The 14532-nt window shown below is 42.8% G+C and overlaps 1 protein-coding gene across 1 annotated transcript; it reads left to right on the top strand.

Moving 5' to 3' along the window:
- The first annotated feature begins 4107 nt into the window (after positions 1 to 4107).
- Positions 4108 to 14525, top strand: LOC139408977 (lens fiber membrane intrinsic protein-like). Its single transcript, XM_071153522.1, has 5 exons — positions 4108 to 4183; positions 5568 to 5790; positions 8098 to 8238; positions 9080 to 9214; positions 14313 to 14525. Exons 2-5 carry the CDS (start codon positions 5613 to 5615, stop codon positions 14381 to 14383), a joined length of 525 nt encoding a protein of 174 aa, XP_071009623.1. The 5' UTR covers positions 4108 to 4183; positions 5568 to 5612; the 3' UTR covers positions 14384 to 14525.
- The last annotated feature ends 7 nt before the right edge of the window (positions 14526 to 14532 follow it).

The raw sequence follows: 14532 nt of genomic DNA on the forward strand, positions 1-14532 counted from the left end.
AAAGCTTATTTCTCTCAAATGTTGTGCACACATTTGTTTACATCCCTGTTAGTGAGCATTTCTCCTTTGCCAAGATAATCCATCCACCTGACAGGTGTGGCGTGTCAAGAAGCTGATTTAAAAAGTAGGGTCATTACACACATGAACCTTGTGCTGGGGCCACTCATGTTTCAGCAAGATAATGCATGGCCCCACGTCACAGGGATCTGTACACAATTCCTGGAAGTTAAAAATGTCCCAGTTCTTCCATGGCCTGCATACACACCAGTCATGTCACCCATTGAGCCGGTTTGGGATACTCTGGATCAACGTGTACGGCAGCATGTTCCAGTTCCCGCTATTGAAGAGGATTGGGACAACATTCCACAGGCCACAATGAACATTCGGATCAACTTTATGCTAAGGAGATGTGTCGCGCTGCATGAGGCAAATGGTAGTCACACCAAATACTGACTGGTTTTCCGATCCACGCCACTACTTTTTTTAAAGGTACACTACATGACCAAAAGTATGTGGACACCTAATTGTCAAACATCTCAAATTATGGGCATTGATATGGAGTTGGTACCCCCTTTACTGCTATAACAGCCTCCACTCTTCTGGGAAGGCTTTCTACTAGATTTTGGAACATTGCTGCGGGGACTTGCTTCAATTCAGCCACTAGAGCATTAGTGAGGTCAAGCACTGATGTTGGGCAATTAGGCCTGGCTCACAGTCAGCGTTCCAATTCATACCAACGGCGTTCAATGGGGTTGAGGTCAGGGCTCTGTGCAGGCCTGTCAAGTACTTCCACACCGATCTCAACAAACCATTTCTGTATGTACCTCGCTTTGTGCACGGGGACATTGTCATGCTGAGACAGGAAAGGGCCTCCCCAAAAACTGTTACCACAAAGTTGGAAGCACAGAATCGTCTAGAATGTCATTGTATGCTGTAGCATTCAGATTTCCCTTCATTGGAACTAATGGGCCTAGCCCGAACCATGAAAAACAGCCCCAGACCATTATTCCTCCTCCACCAAATTTTACAGTTGGCAGGTAGCATTCTCCTGGCATCCGCCAAACCCAGATTCGTCCGTCGGACTGCCAGATGGTAAAGCGTGATTCATCACTCCAGAGAACATGTTTCCACTGCTGCAGAGTCCAATGGCGGTGAGCTTTACACCATTCCAGCCGACGATTGGCATTGCGCATTGTGATCTTAGGCTTGTGTGCGGCTGTTCGGCCTTGGAAACCCATTTCATGAAGCACCCGACGAACAGTTCTTGTGCAGACGTGGCTTCCAGAGGCAGTTTGTAACTCGGTAGTGAGTGTTGCAACTGAAGACAGACGATTTTTACACGCTTCAGCACTCAGCGGTCCCGTTTTTGAGGCTGAACCGTTGTTGCCCCTAGATGTTTTCACTTTACAATACCAGCACGTACCGTTGACCTGGGCAGCTCTAGCAGGGCAGAAATTTGACGAACTGACTTGTTGGAAAGGCGGCATCCTATGATGGTGCCACATTGTCACTGAGCTCTTCAGTAAGGCCATTCTACTGCCAATGTTTGTCTATGGAGATTGCATGGCTATGTGCTCAATTTTACATACCTGTCAGCAATGGGTGTGGCTTAAAAAGCCAAATCAATTAATTTGAAGTGTCCACATACTTTTGTATATATATAGTGTATCTGTTACCAACAGATGCATATCTGTATTCCCAGTTATGTGAAATCCATAGATTAGGGCCTAATGAATTTATTTAAGTTGACTGATTTCTTTATATGATCTGTGACTCAGTAAAATCATTGAAATTGTTTAATGTTGCATTCATATTTTTGTTCAGTATAGATTGAAACAGCATAGTTGTAGAAACCTCATAGCAGCAATTAAAATCCCAAAAGGTGCTTCAGTACACAACAGAAAGGAATTTTGGTCGTTCTACAGAAGCTCATATTCCTCTCAAGGGAAGCTCGACAAGCAAAAGCTGGAATGCTTTTTGACAAACTTAAAACTACTTCATTTATCAGAAAAGGACAAAGCAATGCTTGAACAACCCATTGACTTACAGGATATCTTACTAGAGGTGTTCAAAGACTCCGACATGTCTTCAACACTTCCTCCCTCGATGCACATAGTCATTATTGCTTTAAATTCACAAGACCAGGACAGAACCTCTGGCTCCAGGCAACTATACCCAATTTCTCTCCTCCCCTCTGATGAAAAGGTGCTGGCTAAAGTACTTTCTAGTAGACTGTCTAAGGTAGTGGGTATTATCATTAACCCGGACCAGTCTGGGTTCATACTACAAAGATTTCGTATCGTCAAATTTAGACGACTGGTCAACCCACAGTAGCCTATGCAGGACAACTTCTCCAAGTATTGCTCTCTCTCTCTCGATGCCAAAAAGGCTTTTGATGGTGTTGAATGGGAGTATTTGATGTAGATAAACATATTTTGATTTTTGTAATCATTGTATTTAATGGATTAAGACTTTATATGATGCCCCTTCTGCCTCTGTGTTAACAGCCTCCTCTCAGAGCCCTTTGAGCTTCAACGTGGGACCAGAATAGGTTGCGCATTGAGTCCACTAAATCAAAACCACATTTTATTTGTCACATGCGCCCAATACAACAGGTAGACCTTACAGTGAAATGCTTACTTACAAGCCCTTAAACAACAATGCAGTCAAGGGAGAAAAAAAAACTTATGGAGCAACAATATAATAACAGTAGCGAGGCTATATGCAGGAGGTTCCGGTGCAGTCAATGTGCAGGGGGTCACGGGTTAGTCGCGGTGATATGTACATGTAAGTGGAGGTAAAGTGACTATGTATGGATAATAAACAGAGTAGCAGCAGCATAAAAATGGGGGGTGGGTTGGGGACAATGCAAATAGTACGGGTAGCCATTTGTTTAACTGTTCAAGAGTTTTATGGCTTGGGGGTAGAAGCTGTTAAAAAGCCAAATAAATAAACTATATATTCAAAATAAAGCAGCAGTGCAGCGCCCCTGGATGGACAGCATGTTCTCACTCTTAGAATATACTATATTATTAGCCATGCTCCGTGTAGAAATATGGTACCCTCTACAAAAGTGTTTCTCAGTTCAATAAATTAGGCCAGGATTCAATACAACCGCAGTCACTGCGGTCTTAAAGGCATTAAAGGCAATGTTCCCGCATTCGCGGAGATCGCGTTCACAGTTAACGCTGCATATGTCGGGTTGGACATTGCCTTTATTAAAAGCCACATTGCCTGTTACCAGTGAGTGGATTTAATCCCGGTTTTACTCAATTTGGCTTGATGTTCAGAACACTGCAGATAGAAATACAAGGTGTACGCAACTCTCTACTCCACATGATATAGTCCATTTTATGCATTACATTTAGATCTGCAATACTCTGAGCTGCTCTGCATCCTAGCATTACTGCAGAACTGCAGGTGATGGACCATGGCAGGCATAAACCCAATTCCAATTCTAACTGGGATATTCTCTGCATTGTCTGTTGGGGCAGTTGAGCCCTCCAAGACCTACCCTAGTGACCAGAGGGTTACCACTGACTAGTGCAGGGTTTGCCAAATCCGGTCCCGAAGAGCTTCTAGTTGTTCCAAGTGTACAATCCAGCCCTGTTATAACACACCAGGTTAAATTATTCCATATGAAACTATCAATCAGTGTTACTATAGGGCTGGACCCTGGACCAGTGAGTGACCATGTACTGTATGTACAGCATGACATGCTGACCCTGGATGGTACCCACTACCCACCATGGCGGTGAGGACATGGTGAACCCAGCCCTGGCATGGCCGAATCCAGGTGGTGTTGTGGACCTCTATCCACAAAAGAGTCCCACGACGCCGAGGGCTGCCTGCCAGGGCAACTCAGCCACTCTCTAAGAGGAAGGCAGAATAGGTAAGGAGGAAGAGGCCATGAGTGAAGGTGTAAGAAATGCAGATGGAGTGAGCAAGCAAGTGTACAGCTTCGAGGGAGAGAGTGGAGGCAACGGGGTTACGGTGCGCGATAGAGGGATGGAGAGGGAGTGAACGAGAGAGAGAGAGAGAGAGGGGGATTACCTTCATTCACGTTGCACTCGATCATTCCCTCTATTGTACAGGCAGACAATGAGGGCCATGGGTAGAGGGTTTAAAAAGGATAGACTCACGCAGACAGCAAACCACCCAGCACAGAGACAGCAACCAACAGGTATCTGCAAACTTTCCTTCTTTTTTTTTTACGTGGATATAAATGGACTATATTTTCAAAAACACATTATAGCAACAAGAATATGAGGGAACTGCTCTTTGGAGAAAACTCACTTTATATATTTGGTCTGTTATTTAAGCTATTTCAATCAAAAGAACAAATATAATTTAGAGTATAAATGGGCCAGTTAACATTTGATTGAGCTTTTGGTCTTCGGGTGCATTGAGGCTGCTGCAGGAATTGAAATGGCAACTATGGAATATAGTACCCTTTCTTCACCATCGTGCTGCCCCGAACGGCTGGGATATTTCTTCACCATCGTGCTGCCCCGAACGGCTGGGATATTTCTTCACCATCGTGCTGCCACGAACGGCTGGGATATTTCTTCACACCAGATCTTTTCACATTGCCCTTCCAGCAGGGTTCCAAGCAGCATATGGTGGATGGTTTGGTTCGGCTCAGTAGTTTGGAAAGGGTATTGGTACCCCATCACGCTGGTCACAGAGCAACATGCTGACAGATCTATTGCTCAGCATTAGAAGATTAGTTGTGATGCGCTGGGGGAATTAGTTGGAAACAATGGTTTGAAATCAGCCTGTTCAGCACTCTCATTGACATGCAGCCATTTTGGTTAAGTGCTTTGTTTGGTTTGGCAAAATGTGCAGGTTTTTGCTTTTGTTCTTGGTGGCTCTTGATCAGATAGGTGGAAATATGCATTCAATAATGTTTAAATGACATTTTAATGGATTGGAAATGGAGTTAACTTGAGCAATCTTTTTTGCAAAGACGCTTTGCATGGTGACTAGAAGTGCAGTTGTTGTTAGTGTGCTTATATTTGGGTAGGTGTCACAACCACATGCCATTAAAACTTGATGTGTCCACTCTGAAGCCTAAAGGTGTTAGTGTTGACTTCCAAATGAAGGCCCTGCTTGAACTTCAAAAATGCATCCTTCCTTCAGTTCTTCCTTCAAGCCTAATCACAGATTAGACTAAACTGCTTTCGCATATGAAAGGATGTCAGATAAGACCCAAGTAAAGATGCATTTCATAAAATTGAGCTTAAGGCTGTTTGCAATGCCACCATTGTAATGTTCACCCCAACACATGTCCACCCGTGTCCCCCCCCTACCGGCATTTTTGTTGTTGTTACTTCCTCACCCAGTCTTCTATCCAATGTATGCCATAAGTTTGAAGCGTGGTTCTTTCCTTCTGATCTGTTCGACAAACAGGTGGTAAAAACTCAACACATGGTACACGTTTTAAAAGTAACAAATGTTATCCTCCACTTCGATATGATTTTGTTCAAGCTTGTATTGGTTAGAGTGATACATAGTGATAAACTCTTTCAAATCTTCATTTATTTTTCATTTTTACCTCAAAACAGTTGCCGTGCATTTAGGAGGACTGTGCTATCCCAGGCTTCTCCTTGATGCTGTACACTTTAGCAGGAGGGGGCACACTCTGTGGTGTGGCCGCCCTCGTGCTCCTCATAGTCTCCACGGCAACCGACTTCTGGATGCAGTACCGCTACTCAGGCGCCTCGGCCAACCAGGGCCTCTGGAGGTTTTGCATCAATCACAAGTGCCATGCCCACACCATCACTGTGGGTGAGTTTAACTAATAATTTAGGATCCACTATGAATTTTTCTTACTTTGAGGGGATTTTGGCATGCAAATAAGAGCATGCTACCTGGGGTCCATTGACAACAAAAAAGCACTGAGAATCAATGCTAATGTGGCTAAGGCAGATAGTGGCTATGGTTATTTATAAGCTGGGTGGTTTTGAGCCCTGAATGCTGATTGGTTGACAGCCATGGAATATGAGACCGCATACCACGGGATTGACAAAACATTTATTTTTACTGCTCTAATTATGTTGGAAACCAGTTTATAATAGCAATAAGGCACCTCGGGAATTTGTGGTATATTGCCAATATACCACGGCTAAGTGCCGTGTTCAGGCACTCCGCGTTGCTTCGTGCCTATGAACAGTCCTTTGCCGTGGTATATTGGCCATGTACCACATCTCCTCAGGCCTTATTGCTTAAATATACATTATTTTTCTTGGCCCATAAACTACTTTCAAGGTAAGGAACCTACAAGTCATTTTGTATTTTTGGTGAACTACCCCTTTAACCTCAACTCTTGTGATCAAGAGTCTGTTTTTGGCCTAACCACTAAAACTGACCCTGAACGATAACGATTATGAATAGCCTATAGAGATACTGTAAGGTGAGTCAAATTATAGTTACATAAAACTGCTAACTATTTGGATTTTTTGAATCACTCATAACTACAATACACATGTTGGCCTACATACCAACCTATAAATAAAACACTTTTGATAGCTACGAAGGAGATTTTTTACCAATGCTAATATAGTAAAGTATTCAGATCCCTTGGCTTTTTACACATTTTGTTACTTTACAGCCTTATTATAAAATTGATTAAATAGTTTCCCCCCTCAGTCTACACACAATACCCCATAATGACAAAGCAAAAATAGGTTTAGAAATTTGCGAATGTATTAAAAAAAGTGAAATATCACATTTACAATCAGACCCTTTACTCAGTACTTTGTTGAAGCACATTTAGCTGCGATTACAGCCTCAAGGCTTCTTGGGTATGACGCTACAAGCTTGGCACACCTGTATTTGAGGAGTTTCTCCCATTCTTCTCTGCAGGTCCTTTCAAGCTCTGTCAGGTTGGATGGGGAGCGTCGCTGCACAGCTATTTTCAGGTTTCTCCGGAGATGTTCGATCGGGTTCAAGTCCGGGCTCTGGCTGGGCAACTCAAGGACATTGAGACTTGTCCCAAAGCCACTCCTGCATTGTCTTGGCTGCGTGCTTAGGGGTTGTTGTCCTGTTGGAAGGTGAACCTTCGCCCCAGTCTAGGGCCTTAGTGCTCTGGAGCAGGTTTTCATCAAGGATCTCTCTGTACTTTGCTCTGTTTATATTTCCCTCAATCCTGACTAGTCTCCCTGCCACTGGAAAAACATCCCCACAGCAGGATGCTGCCACCACCATGCTTCACCATAGGGATGGTGCCAGGTTTCCTCCAGACGGTTTCATCAGACCAGAGAATCTTGTTTCTCATGGTCAGAGTCCTTTAGGTGCCTATTGGCAAACTCCAAGCGGGCTGTCATGTGCCTTTTACTGAGGAGTGGCTTCTGTCTGGCCATTCTACTATAATAGGCCTACAGAGATGGTTGTCCTTCTGGAAGGTTCTCCCATCTCCACAGAGGAACTCTTGAGCTCTGTCAGTGACCATCGGGTTCTTGCTCACCTCCCTGACCAAGTCCTTCTCCCCCGATTGCTCAGTTTGGCCAGGCGGCCAGCTCTAGGAAGAGTAACGGTGGTTCCAAACTTCTTCCATTTAAGAATGGTGGGGGCCACTATGTTCTTGGGGACCTTCAATGCTGCAGAAATGTTTTTTGTACCCTACCCTAGATCTGTGCGTCGACAATCCTGTCTCGGAGCTCTACAGACAATTCCTTAGACCTCATGGCTTGGTTTTTCCTCTGACATGCACTGTCAACTGTGGGACCTTATATAAACAGGTGTGCCTTTCCAAATCATGTACAATCAAATGAATTTACCACAGGTGGACTTCAAGTTGTAGAAACATCTCAAGGATGATCAATGGAAACAGGATGCACCGGAGCTCAATTTCAAGTCTCATAGCAAAGGGTCTGAATACCTATGTAAATAAGTAATATATATATATATATATATTTTTTTTTTTGCTTAAAAATATAAACCTGTTTTTGCTTTGTCATTATAGGGTGTGTAGATGGATGAGGAAAATAATTATATCTATTTTAGAATAAGGCTGTAATGTAACAAAATGTGGAATGTCAAGGGGTCTGAATACTTTCCGAATGCAATGTATATGACGTTGTCCTCTCTGCACAGCCTTCTGGGATGCGACGAGGGCCTTCATGCTGCTGGCCGTGCTGAGCTGCTTCGCTGGCGTGGTGCTGGGCCTGAGTGCCTTCGCCAATGGCACCAAGAGCAGGAGGGTCCGGATGGGGGGCATCGCTCTGCTCCTCTCAGGTAAACACCAGGGGCCATATTCATAAAGCGTTGCAGAGTAGGAGTGCTGATATAGGATCTGTTTTGGATTTTAGATCACAATGAATAACATTACATGGACATGGGGGACCTGATCCTAGATCAGCACCTACTCAGATGCTTTATGGATACCGGCCCTTATGTGAAAAGACAGGAAAGAAGAAAGCATGGAAGGCCAACAGGGGGTTTGCCTTGACCTGTCCAGTTCCTTCAAGGAGAAGACACCAGTTTACACAATGGAAGTAGAAAGTATGGGATAGCGGACCAGTCAGGAAAAAATATATAGTGGGGAAAACAAGTATTTGATAACCTGCAAAATTGGCAGTGTTTCCTACTTACAAAGCATGTAGAGGTCTGTAATTTTTTATCATAGGTACACTTCAACTGTGAATCTAAAACAAAAATGCAGAAAATCACATTGTATGATTTTTAAGTAATTAATTAGCATTTTATTGCATGACATAAGAATTTGATACATCAGAAAAGCAGAACTTAATATTTGGTACAGAAACCTTTGCTTGCAAATACAGAGATCATACGTTTCCTGTAGTTCTTGACCAGGTTTGCACACACTGCAGCAGTTGGAGTGTACCTATGATAAAAAATGACAGACCTCTACATGCTTTGTAAGTAGGAAAACCTGCAAAATCGGCAGTGTATCAAATACTTGTTCTCCCCACTGTATATATAATAAATCAGGAATTACATTTTGTAGAATTGTATAGACTTGAACAAACATCAACATTATTTAAAAAAACGTCTGTCTTGGCCACATCAACATGTTTCTCTCTTTTATCCCACCACATTTTCTTTCATCCCTCAGGTTTTCTTGCTCTGTTAGCTCTGGCCATCTACACGGGCGTGACTGTCAACTTTTTTGGCAAGCGCTTCCTTGATTGGCGCTTCTCCTGGTCCTACATCTTAGGTTGGGTGGCCATCATCTTAACGTTCGTTGCTGGTAAACTCCTCTAATAAACCCTTTGGTCTTTAAAGGGATAGTTTGAGATTAAAAAACCCTCTGGAGTCTAAGCGGGGTGGGGGGCTAACATGGAATTGTTTTAAGATGGTCATACCAAGAATCATTTAGCTATTTGATTGAGTTTTAGGACCCCTTAACTTATCAAATTGTTTATTTTATTTGGCCTTACTGCTATTAGCCAATAGAAACGCCAGTGGTGGAAAAAGTACCCAATTGTCATACATGAGTAAAAGTAAAGATACCTTAACATAAAATGACAAGTAAATGTAAAAATCACTAGTAAAATACCACTTGAGTAAAAGTAATTTGTTTTAAATAGACTCTTTATATTAACCAAACTGCACAATTTTCTTGTATAACTTTTTATGGATACCAGGGGCACACTCCAACACTGACATAATTTACAAACAAATCATGTGTTTAGTGGGTCTGCAAGATCAGAGGCATTAGGGATGACCAGGGACGTGCGTGAATTGGACCATTTATGTCCTGCTAAGCATTCAAAATGTAACAAGTACTTTTGGGTGTCAGGTAGTAAAATTTGTCAAAAATATAAATGGTAAAGTAATGTACAAATACCCCCAAACAACAACTTAAGTAAACTTTACACTACTGAGCAATGCACTGAATAACAGCTTTGTACATGCATAATCAGATGGTCCCCAAAAACATTTTAAAGGAAGTTTGTTCTAGATCCGAGATATATGATCAGGATTGTTTTTTGTAATTTACATGCATTTACCTTTTATTTTAGGCACAAAACTATATTCATATATACTTCCATTAATTGTATTTTTATCTGGTACCGTCTACCTCTTCCTAGGGCAAAACAACCGATAAGTATGTGTTAGTGTGTAGCCTAAATGGTTCAGACGCTACAGACAGATGTTGCAGATCGGATGTACGGACTTAGAAGAGTCAGTGTTCGTGAAAGTCTCACCTTTCCATATAGGGGTCATAATAGTTTGTGGGCCACACCGTCCAGACGTTTGTGAGAAGACCGATTTTCGGGATGTCTCATGGTCTGACAACACAGCTCTAGCTCTGCCACATTTCACCGCAGATGTGGAGGGCGACGTCGGCAGATGCAGTGGATTGAGACGCAGTCCATGCAACAACATGATGCAGCCCATGCAACAACATGATGCAGCCCATGCAACAACATGATGCAGTCCATGCAACAACATGATGCAGTCCATGCAACAACATGATGCAGCCCATGCAACAACATGATGCAGCCCATGCAACAACATGATGCAGCCCATGCAACAACATGATGCAGCCCATGCAACAACATGATGCAGCCCATGCAACAACATGATGCAGCCCATGCAACAACATGATGCAGCCCATGCAACAACATGATGCAGCCCATGCAACAACATGATGCAGTCCATGCAACAACATGATGCAGTCCATGCAACAACATGATGCAGTCCATGCAACAACATGATGCAGTCCATGCAACAACATGATGCAGTCCATGCAACAACATGATGCAGTCCATGCAACAACATGATGCAGTCCATGCAACAACATGATGCAGCCCATGCAACAAAAAAAAAAATCTCTAGCTTAAACTGCTGGATTTTGATGTGGATATCTTTGTTATTATGCTAATTGGATTTCTCAGAACCGCAGACACAGACTCTAGGGCAGGGGTGTCAAAGTCAAATGGACGGAGGGCCAAATAAAAAAATCAGCTACAAGACGAGGGCCGGACTGTTCGAATGTTCATTGAAAAATTTTTAAATGACGCATATAGTCTAGTGAACCTAATTGAACCTACTGAAAACCTAACAAATATATTACAATATGATCAGATAAATAAAGCAATATTTTCTTATGGCTCTGTCAGTAATCTTTAATTTTCAACAGACACAAAAGACAAATTTCCTTTATATAAATATCCCCATAACATGAACATTAAATGAAAGAAACCGGTATTCAAGGCACCATCAGTAGACTATATTTTCTATTTTAGCAAAAGTGGGCTAAATTTACTTCAAAGAAAAAACAATAATAGCAATTTTCTATCATCCACTCAACTGAAATATTTTTAAAATATAATTGGATTGAAATACAAAAAAATAAAGTGCAAAAATCTATTAATCAAAAACAACACTTTGTTTAAGGAGAAGTAACATGCAGTGAAAACAAATATAAAATTTTAACTTTTAAACTTGAACTGAGTAAAAACTCTAAATATGTGATTGCACAGTAATGTTCACTTGTTTGAGGTTGAGGGTGATACTTGGTGGTGTCCCATCTTTTCCACAAGTTCATCAATGTTCGGGGTAAGGCTCTGAGCTGAAGAAATCCTCAGAATTGAGTGGAGGTGTTCAGCAGTAAGTCGACTTCTGTGTGATGTTTTGTTCAGGTTCATCAAAGAAAACAGTTGTTCACACAGGTATGTGCTGCCAAACATAGACAACGTTTGAGCAGCCTGGATGCGCAGCTGGGGCATTGTGCCGGGGAGGAAACGGGCGAACTCCGCAGCACCCACTGCCGCATATTTTGCCCTCAGTGCATCATTGCATTGGAGGTCAATCAACTCCATTTGGAGGTTTGGTGGTGAGCTTTCCACGTCAACAGCAAATGGGTTACCGAGCAGTTCCAACCTGCTTTTTTGTGCTTCAAAGTCAGCAAATCGGCGTCGAAAGTCAGCGGCAAGCATACCTATTTTATCAGCCAACTGTGTGCTCGGGAACGCACTGGTAGAGAGCTTCTCTTTCATGGTCTGGCAGCTGGGAAAGTGGCTCAAATTTTCTTTCCGCATCTGCGTCTCCCACAGAGTCAGTTTGGTTTTAAATGCCTTCACTGTACTGTACATATCAGAGATGACACGATCCCGACCCTGCAGCTGCAAGTTTATTGCATTCAGATGACTCGTAATGTCACACAGAAAAGCCATTTCACACAGAAACATTTCGTCTCGGAGTTGTGTTGTGTCTTTCCCTTTGCTGTCCAAGAACAGACAAATCTCCTCACGAAGCTCGAAACATCTTTGAAGCACCTTTCCCTGGCTTAGCCATCGCACCTCTGTGTGATAAGGCAAATCACCATGCTCCGTTTCTAACTCCGTCAGAAATGCCTTGAACTGGCGGTGATTCAAACCTTTGGCTCTGATAAAGTTAACTGTGCGCGTGATGATGCTCATTACATGCTCCATTTTCAAGGCTTTACCGCACAACGCTTCCTGGTGTATGATACAATGATAAGCTGTCAGCTCACCTGTCGCGTTTTCCTCTTGCATCTTTTCCCGTATCTTCGCCACCAGTCCGCTCCTGTGTCCACACATCGCAGGTGCTCCGTCGGTTGTCAAACCCACGAGTTTTTCCCAAGGCAGCTCCATCTCATTTACACATCTTGACACCTCTTCATACAAATCATGCCCCGTAGTTGTGCCATGCATAGGACGTAAAGCCAAAAACTCCTCTGTCACGCTTAGGTTGGAGTCCACTCCGCGGATGAAAATTGACAACTGGGCAATGTCAGAAATGTCGGTGCTCTCATCCACAGCCAAGGAATATGCAATAAAATCTTTTCCCTTTTTCACAAGCTGCTCTTTTAGATTGATGGACAACTGGTCTACTCTCTCGGCAATGGTGTTTCTGCTCAGACTCACATTTAAAAAGAGTTGCCTTTTTTCTGGGCAAACTTCGTCACAAACTTTAATCATGCAGTTTTTGATGAAATCCCCCTCCGTAAATGGCCGGGCTGATTTAGCGATCTCTTCTGCCAAAATAAAACTGGCCTTGACAGCAGCCTGGCCTTGTGATTTGGCTTTTTTGAACAGAGCCTGGCCTTGTGATTTGGCTTTTTTGAACAGAGCCTGTCGAGATTTGAGGCCTCGTTTTAATTCCTCTGCCTTTTGTAGCCTTTGTTCCATGTCCATATTCTTGTTTTTGTCCGCGTGTTTCGTTTCATAATGTCGTCTCAGATTATACTCTTTCAGTACCGCCACACTTTCTCCACACAGAAGACACACAGGTTTTCCAGCTACCTTCGTGAACATATACTCCGACTCCCACCTTGTTTGAAACCCCCGGTTCTCAGTATCCACCTTCCGTTTTGCCATTTTTGATGGGTATCTGAAAGTTAATTTTACTGTGATGCTGACGACTGCTGTGCCAATAAATATTGAAATGAAGCAGCCTACTGCTCGGTGCGTCACCTTTGCATTGTGGGAAATGTAGTATTGGTGCGTGTAAAAGATCTGCGGGCTGCCGGCTTGCTGCGGGCCGGTTCTAATAATAAATCAAGATCATCCCAGGGGCCGTAAAAAACCTTCTTGCGGGCCGGATGTGGCCCGCGGGCCTTGACTCTGACATATGTGCTCTAGGGGGTTAAGCACTTTTTTCTACTTATCCAGAGTGCGTGCAGTTTGAAGGATGTTGAAGGTAGCTTCCAGTAGCTGCTCCTATGGACTTCGTCATTGCGCCAATGCTAGTTAACAGTGGCTCCAGAAACTACCTTCAAACTGCACGCAGCCAGAAAAATGGTATCCATGAGTTCATCGAACTTTAATCTCAAACTATCCCTTTGTGTTTAAGATGTTTTTTTGTTTTTTTTTACAATATACAAGCTGGTTGAGAGAATGCCAAGTGTGTAAAGCTGTCAAGGCAAAAGGTGATGACTTTGAATAATTGTTTTAACACTTTTTTGGTTACTACATGATTCCATGTGTGTCATTTCATAGTTTTGATGTCTTCTATTAATGTAGAAAAAGTTTTTTACATTTAAAAAAAAAAAAAAAAAAAAAAAACTTGAATGAGTAGGTGTCCAAACGTTTGACTGGTACTGTACAATCTGGTGTTAGGATCAGCTGCAATCCATTGATTAGCAACACTTCAACGTACATAATGTACATCTTCTGTGGTTAGGATGGATCCAACTTCTGCCACCAACGGACAGTGCTGTAGATATTGTGTCTAGGTCCCATGGGTTAGCTGGGTTGCAACTAGCTTTTCAGGCTGTCCAAATTCAGACTTTAAAAGAAGTCCCTCTCAGCACAGGCTCGTGGAATAGTTTCAATGTTGTGCCTCATCCATTTCATTGTTGCTTGATCTTTCAGGTGTGTTCCAACTCTGTGCCTACCAGAAGAACATTTCCGAACCACCTCCTCCTAACATTCAAGAAAGCTAAATGGAGCACATATTTTACTTGCACAAAACAATCAACCTCTAGTCTTTACCATTATCATTGATAGCAATGTGACCACAAGGGAAACTACCGGTGTCCTTTGGCAAAATCTACTGAACAGAATAAATAGGAATATTTGACTGTGGCCTGGT

This window comes from Oncorhynchus clarkii, chromosome 5 (assembly GCF_045791955.1).
Source record: "Oncorhynchus clarkii lewisi isolate Uvic-CL-2024 chromosome 5, UVic_Ocla_1.0, whole genome shotgun sequence".
Lineage (NCBI taxonomy): Eukaryota > Metazoa > Chordata > Actinopteri > Salmoniformes > Salmonidae > Oncorhynchus > Oncorhynchus clarkii.

Coding starts and splice junctions, on each gene's coding strand:
- LOC139408977 (XM_071153522.1), top strand. CDS start 5,613: ATGCTGTACACTTTAGCAGGAGGGGGCACACTCTGTGGTGTGGCCGCC. Junction 8,239..9,079: donor CATCGCTCTGCTCCTCTCAG/GTAAACACCAGG, acceptor TTCATCCCTCAG/GTTTTCTTGCTCTGTTAGCT. Junction 9,215..14,312: donor CATCTTAACGTTCGTTGCTG/GTAAACTCCTCT, acceptor TTGATCTTTCAG/GTGTGTTCCAACTCTGTGCC.